At 50.2% G+C, this 7,642-nt stretch overlaps 1 protein-coding gene across 1 annotated transcript in view; it reads right to left on the minus strand.

Annotated features, from left to right (window-relative positions):
* Positions 1-3,640: 3,640 nt before the first annotated feature.
* The window catches only part of P2rx5 (purinergic receptor P2X 5), an 11,399-nt gene continuing 7,397 nt past the window's right edge, over positions 3,641-7,642 (minus strand). Inside the window, exons 11-13 of the mRNA XM_055597288.1 lie at positions 5,904-5,986; positions 5,048-5,215; positions 3,641-4,501 (exon numbers count right to left, since the gene is read on the minus strand). Coding sequence (XP_055453263.1) covers positions 4,432-4,501; positions 5,048-5,215; positions 5,904-5,986 — 321 coding nt within the window. The 3' untranslated portion in view covers positions 3,641-4,431. The remainder of the gene's footprint in view (positions 4,502-5,047; positions 5,216-5,903; positions 5,987-7,642) is intronic.

The following is a 7,642-nucleotide window of genomic DNA, read 5'->3' on the forward strand; positions in this document are numbered from 1 at the left end:
AGTACTAGCTTTATCGGTTTTTCTTAATTCTATGTAGATATGTATGTCTGTATGTTCGTGGGCCTGAGCTACCAGCTCCCTGAAGCTGGAGTTACAGTTGTGCTAGGAACAGAACTCAGGTCTGATGGAAGAACAGCAAATGCTCTTAACCACTGAGCCATCTCCTTCCTTGTCTTTTAGCATCTTTTCAAGAGTCTACTTAGGGCCGGCAAGATGGCTCAGCCAGTAAGTGTCTGCTACCAAGCCTGATGACCCCATTGTCAAAATGAAAACCCAACTCTGACCATTACAAGCACACTGAGGCACACACACACAAACTGTAAAGAATCCCCATACTTTGACTTGACTGTCTTTGCATGGTAACAAGGAAAGTAATACATGTTATTGTTTCTTGTGTGTACCTTTTTATGTCTAACCTTACAGTTTCCTATGTGGGGTAAAGCCTAAAAGGAAAAAAAAGAAAGATGTTTAAAATTGGTGCCTTTTATTATTTTAAAGCCAAATAAGTGTCCAAAAACACATATGTCAGACAGGTCCCAGAAAGTGCCTGCCGTCTTGGTCCATTTTACTTTATGCTGGCTGAAGGAAGACCAGCTGGCAGAGGGGGAGGGTGTGGCTAAGTGGAGCCCCATTCAGCTGAAAGATGCTGTGGCTGGGGACTCAGACACCTGAACAAGTTATGTTCCACCTTCATGGTGGACTCCCCACTGAGGACAGCCGATGGAAATGAGGGAGCTAGGACCCATTCGCTTTCATGGCTGATTACCGTGTCACACTGCTGGCACCCAGTGTATCAGTTTCTTGTTGGCTCCCAAAGGCATGAAATAACTGTTAGGACAATACTAGATGGCCTAGTTTGGGCTAGGGATTGACACAAGGAATTCTTCAGATCCTGGAAGATAAGAATAGGAAGGAGCTCTTGGGCTAGGACTGTAGCCAGTAAGCCAAGAAGTGCCCAAAAGGGAATAAAGTGTTTCTTCAAGCTTAGGAATTCCAGTTCCTGATTTAAAAGCCTGGTTCCACCCATAGAGGCTATGATGGGGATCAGGAGTTTGAGGCAAGCCTGGGCTTCGGAGGAGACCCCTGGGGTTTTTGGTTTTTCCTCTAAGCTGCTGGTTTCCATAAGATGGATGAGCTGACTTATACCAAGGTTATGCAGAAGGCAAGAAGTGTGGGGGAGAAGGGGCTGCCACAGGCAACCTTGGCAAAGTAGGCAGCCCTGTGAGCTGCTGTAATAAGATCTAAGGGGGCCTTTCTAAGCTTGGGCCCCTAATATGCATCCAAGAGTCGACCTAGATAATTTCGCTGGCCCAGAAGGAACAAGTTAACAGACTTGTCAGGAGTGAAGTGCTTGACCTCAGTAGATTAAAAGAACACCTCACAGGCTAGGCAGTGGTGGTGAATGCCTCTAAACCCAGCATTCAGGACAAAGGCAGGCAGAACACTGAGGTCGAGGCCAGCCTGGTCTGCAGAGCAAGGCCAGGGCTGCAGAGAGAAACCTGGTGGGAGGGTGGGATGGGGACTGACCTCCTGCTAGACTGGAAACACGTAAGGGACAGCTGTATTGTCCAGTGTCAGAACTTAGTGCAACACCTGCAAAGACAGGACACGTCACGAGAGCTCAGTATTTGCTGACAATAGCTAGGAAAAGGCATTTTCATTCCGATTAAAAAAAAAAAAGAGTGGACTGTCCCTAAGCCATTTCAAAGTAATAGCAGGAGGAGCCAAGCTCTGCACAGCCATGACCCGTGGCCCTCTTGTTTGCTCCTGAACAGAACTGACACGCTGAGTAACAAGGAAGTCAGCTGCCAAAGTGGATTGTCCAGGCTTTCACTTTTAGAAGGAATGGCTTGGTGACATCTCCAGACACAGACAAGGGTGCTGCTTGCCTTGGAAGAGGTCCTGCTGTGAACACCACTGCCCCTGCCCCAGTGGCAACAGCCCTCCTTTCTATCCCTCTTTTTTTTACTATTGATTGATTTATTTTTTGTTTTTCCAGACACTACATAACTCTGGTTATCCTGGAACCTGCTCTGTTGACCAGACTGGCCTCAACTCAAGAGATTCACTTGCTCTGCCACCCAGTGCTGGGATTAAAGTCCTGTACCACCACAGCAAGCTAAGAACATTTTTTTAATTATTTCCACATGTATGGGTGTTTTGCCTGCATGTCTGTCTATGCACCACTCTGTGCCTGGTGCCCACAGAGGCCAGAACAAGGCATCTGATTCCCTTAAACTAAAGTTACAGGAGGTTGTGAGCCATCATATGAGTGCTGGGAATTGAACCTGGGTTTTCTGAAAGAACAGCCACGCTTCAGCCCTCCAGCCTTTTTTCTTTTTTGGAAGGGGACCTCCCTCACTCTCTGTTGCCCAGGTTGACATTCCTGAGCTTGGACCCACTGCACCTCCCACATGCTAGGTCTACAGGTGTGCATTGCTCACCCAGCTGCCAGGCCTCTTCTGATTACCACCTGCAAGGCTGCATGTGGAGTAGGGGCCCTCCTAGAGAGGGGCTCCCTGGTGTCTAGAGAAGCACCCAGACATCACCTGGGACTCAACCTCAAGGTAGAACTTGACAGTTGACAACTTGGTCCACAGATGCTGAGCTCTGGGTTTCTTGCCTTGGATTCTTGCAGAGACCCTCCATGGGATAAGGGAGGACACGCCTGCTAGCTCCCCAGCCCTCTATTTAAATGGCTCCCAAGTCTGTTCCTGACACCTAATTAGTTCCTATAAGAACAGAGTATTTCCTGAAGGAGTGGCAAGGTAGCCAGATGGAGCCTCAGGAAAAAAGAAAGGAAGAAAGGAAGGAAGGAAGGAAGGAAGGAAGGAAGGAAGGAAGGAAGGAAGGAAGGAAGGGAGGGAGGGAGGGAGGGAAGGAGGGAGGGAGGGAGGAAGAGAAGAAAGAAAAAGAGAGAGAGAGAGAGAAAGAAAGAAAGAAAGAAAGAAAGAAAGAAAGAAAGAAAAAGAAAGAAAGAAAGAAAGAAAGAAAGAAAGAAAGAAAAAGAAAGAAAGAGATGTCTTAAAAACAAACAAACAAAAACAGCACAGAACTAGCTACATCAACTGGGCTGGCCTCAAGCCCAGAGATCCACCTGCCTCTGCCTCCCAAGTGCTGGAATTAAAGGTGTTCACCACTATGCCTGGCTACTTCTATGCTTGTGAACCTTTAAATTTTGAATTAGATTGGGTATTACCTCAACAAAATGTTTGGATTTAAATAAACTGAGTGAACTGCTGTCTTCTGAGTGAAGAGGGAAAGCCAGTGTAGAGACACTCACCTTTAGTTCCAGCACTCAGTGGGCAGGCAGGTTTCTGTGAGGCTAGCCTGGTCTACATATAGAGTTCCAGGATAGCCACAACCACATAGAGACCCTGCCTCAAAACAAAAACAAAACAGGGTATGGGAGAGGGACTGCTTGGTCCCTGGGCAGCATGTGTAAGTCACCCAAGCTGCATTAACAACATGTGCTTACAAATCACTTGGGATCTCAGGGAAATTCATGTGGGTAGCGTTAGGGAGAGGCCTGCCACCTCTCCTGCATTTTTGTCAGGCTCTCTGGAGAATGAGTGCGGTCCATGGACCCCACTCTGAGTTCCATGAAATGCAATGCAATGGCGAAGGCATGGGACGCAGGTCCGGGTGTTACCCTTTATCACATCAGTGCATCCAGGCTGAGCTTCGAAAGCAGAAACAAGTCAGTCAGGGACCCGCCAAGCAGCAAGAGCCGAATCACACAGGCAAGTCTGTTTCTCAGAGAACGAGCTAGTGGCTTACCTGCCTTCCCTCCCCTGGGTCACCTGGAGCTCCAGGAGTTTCCAGGTGCCGCCTTGGCCACCTTTAAATTTTACATATGGGGTAGAGCTAAATGTCCCCTGGATGTCATCCAACAGTTTTGTTGTTTTTTTTTGTTGTTGTTGTTTGTTTGTGTTTTTTTTTTTTTTTTTAATAACCATCATTCTCTGCAGGGACTTGTCAAAGTCTTGGCTAGAGGCTGAAGGAAGGCCAGACTGTCTGGGCTGGCTGTGATGTCTTTGGTGAGAGTGACATGTATGTGCCCCACCCTAGGGCCAGGTCAGCGTCTCATTTAAGCCTCTCAGATAGGATTAAAGTTCAGCATGCACTGATACATGTGTACTGACTGTATGAATAAATGCATGTCCAGCTGGTTCAGGTAAACAGTCTCGTACCACTGAAGCCCTCATCCTGCCCATGTGCCTCCTTTCTGTATCTAAGCCACTCTGGCCACCCGGAGCCCTCCACACAACAAAAAGCTGCAAAAGGATCCCACCCAAGCTGGATGGGGTTGAGGGGGCTGTTCCCAGAAGCCCTATCCTGAGCAAGCGCCAAGATGCTTCTTCCCAGTTCAGAGCTGCGGCCTGTCCTGGCCCCATCATCTTTGAATCTGTTGTCTGCCAAGAGCTCTGGCTACGTCCTCACTGTTTGCAAGATCTGTGGCTGCTTCGAGTACAGGATGGTGTTCTCCTGGAGGCCAGACCTTGGGGGAGGGGTGCACAAAGAGGCAGAGAGAAGGCAGTCAGGAACTCTCACAAGCATGGCCTTTCTGAGAGTACATAGCAGTCATGGCCTCTCTCTGGCAATGAGCAGGCAGGCACAGCCAGGAAGAAAGAACACCATCCTAGCCACAGCTGAGATGCATGCCAGGGTTTAGACTGAGGACTGGGTCGCACAGAGCCGCCCACAGCTGTAAGGCTGTGCCAGACAAGTAAGGTGGACCTGCAGGTTAGGGGCTCAGGCGGGGGACCAGGCAGTGACAGCTCCGGGAACAGCTGTGCTTAGATCCCTCAGCCTGGCCTCACTGCTGCAGCCCGCAGCCTCCACCTTTCTCTCTTTAGCTCCATCCCAGGCTGTATCTCAGCTTTTCCCCGCCCTGACCCAGCTGCGGGCTGGAGGGTACCCAGCCTTAGCAAGGAGTGGGAATGGGGCTGAGAAGGACCATCCTAGGACTGGGAAACTCCTTCTGGAGGGAATCCCAACACCCTCTCTGCAGAGGCGGGTCCCCACTGGCTCCACAGACCCTCACCTGGCAAGCTCAAAGATCTCCTGGCAGTTGCTGTTCTGCTTCCTGCCACTCTGGGCAAGCTCTGGCAGCTGTTCGTCCTGCTGAACTCCCTCCAGTGGCTTGTTCTCTGGCGGCTCCTGCTCCAGCTCATTGGCCTCAACCTCAACATTGGCTTCTTCCTTCTGACCCCTGGGTGAGACATGGCCACAACCTTCTTGGTGTACTAAGAGAGAACTACACCCCCAGCTGCGCCACACTCCTTCCTCCAGCAGAGCAGCCTGTGGCCAGGTGTGCTGTGCCAGCTAGATTCAGGCTGCTTCTGGGGCAATGCAGACAAATCGCGCAGGTCCGCCCTGCACCCACAGACTGTATGCTGGGGCTGAGGAAGGGCATGTTGTCTGACCCAACTCCTCATTCTGGTCCCAGCTCCTCCAGAATGCCTTCTCCAAGGACAAGGCAAGAACTCCTTTCCTTTCTTGTCACCCCAGACCCAGCATCCCCTCCATGCTGTGTTCTGTGTTCCAGTGTGAAGTGCACACACACACACACACACACACACACACATACACATTTATCCCTTCAACCTCAGGCCTCTGGACCCAAGTCCATTTGTATAAACCAGTGTTCTCATCTCACAGATGGAAAAACTGAGGCCAAAGGAGGCATGGGGCTTGTGTAAAACCCTCCTGTAAAGAATTCTTCTGCCATGCATCCTGGAGAGACTTCTTCTTTCCCAAGTGTTCTGAACCAATCCCAGTCTTGTGAGGCAGACCCTCATAGCATGCCATGTACACACCCAACCCAGAACCAGCCAGATGAGGCTCTAGCCATGGGCTGGGGAGGCCCTCTTGGGCCACAGGGAGGAAGGTTAACTCACCTCACTTTTTCAAACTTCTTGTCTCGGTAAAACTCACTCTTTCTGATGGCATAGATGAGTACCAGGTCACAGAAGAAAGCCCCCTGCAAAAGAGTTGTAAGCTCTAACTCAGAACCCTAGCTTCATACTGCTCGGAGGCTGCAACAGCTCAGGAGCAGAGAAACCACCTAAAACATGAAGAACTAGCCCAGAAAAAGGTGATGTCCAGGGACACAAAGCCACTCTGCGGAAGGTCTGGGTTCGATGGGGTGATACTGCCAGGTTCCATGAATGAAGTTCCCCTCTCTGCCCTGACATGCTCTAAAAGCTTCAACACACATTTGCTCAGAATCTACCACCTGCCAGGTTCTCACTGGAGTGCCAGAAGGATGTGGAGCATAGAGACCCTCTGCTGCAGGGGACCAGTGGATTATGATAAGGAGTCACTAGTCCTAGAATGGGAACAGGATCGGGAGCAGGTGGAAAACAGCATTCACTCAGCCTGGAGAGCAGCAACCAGGCTGTCTTGACAGTTGAATAGGAGGACTGGAATTGTAGAGAACCAGCCCTGGCATCACCAGTAAATGCCACAGGGCCTGTGGGGAAAGAGCAAAGGGTGCTTCTGGGAATGAGAACCAGCTATCCGAGAATGCTTTGGGGGGTCCTTTCTGGGGAGGCAGCTGAGTGGCAACTGTGATGGTTTGGAGCAAGCCCTCTAGCGGCCAGTTTAAGATGGGCTGGCAGGCATCTTAATCTCAACAATAAGGACACAACTGTGGTCAAGGAAAGACAGGAAGCCTGAGCTAACCCAGTTGGAGCAGACTGGCTTCAGATCAGAGTATGTTGTGTGTAATGCCTGTCTGCTCCAGCAGAGGGCAGCTCTACCTATACAGCAGGGCTGGCGATGGTGTTCCTGAAGGCAGAGGGAGCCTTCCTCAGACTCCAGAAATGTCATTTATCAATTCTTCAGCCTTCACCACCGCCTTTCATTGCACCCATCACCTTCATTTCACGGCTGCGTCCCTAGACTTTATCCACATCGTAAGAGTGGATACACACAGCTAAGGATCCCTAAAAATGACTGCCTCAGTCAGGAACACTCCACTTGGGGACTACTCTTTGGTGTTTGGTTTGATTTGGTTTGGTTTGGTTTGGTTCGGTTCGGTTCGGTTCGGTTCGGTTTGGGTTTGGTTCTTAAGACTGGGTTTCTCTGTGTATCCCTGGAACCCTGGAACTTGCTCAGTAGACCAGTCTGGCCTCAAAGCAACTGCCTCTGCCTCCCAAGCCCTGAAATCAAAGGCATGCGCCATCACGGCCTGTTAGGGACCACTCTACATCTGTCAAGACAGGTTTCTCAGTCTCAATGCAAGGTCAGTCCTGGATCCTGATAGAATCCTTCAGCGCTTGCTTGAGCTGCCCAGGCAGAGGGAAAAGGCCTTTGGAAGCCCTGGCAGGGAATTTGCTGTGCTGGCAAGAGGCCCCAACACATAATGACCCCCACAACTCCCACATTTATTCTCCTCCCAAAAGTACCAAGGAAGTGCCATTTGCAGGAAGCCCTTCCCTGCATTTTTGCCATTTCCTACCTTAGAAGCTGCTATGGATAGCTAAACACCCACCCATAGGATCACAAGACTACCTTCCTTGCTCCTCATCCTTTGGACGGCAGGTCCTCGGCTGGAGAGCACTTTTAAGCAGCACATTGGTGAGGGGCGGCCTGCTGACACTTAGAGAATAGAGATCTGGGATTCTTGAGGGCG

The sequence above is a fragment of the Psammomys obesus genome, unplaced genomic scaffold (assembly GCF_907164565.1).
Source record: "Psammomys obesus unplaced genomic scaffold, mPsaObe1.curated_primary_1811, whole genome shotgun sequence".
Classification (NCBI taxonomy): domain Eukaryota; kingdom Metazoa; phylum Chordata; class Mammalia; order Rodentia; family Muridae; genus Psammomys; species Psammomys obesus.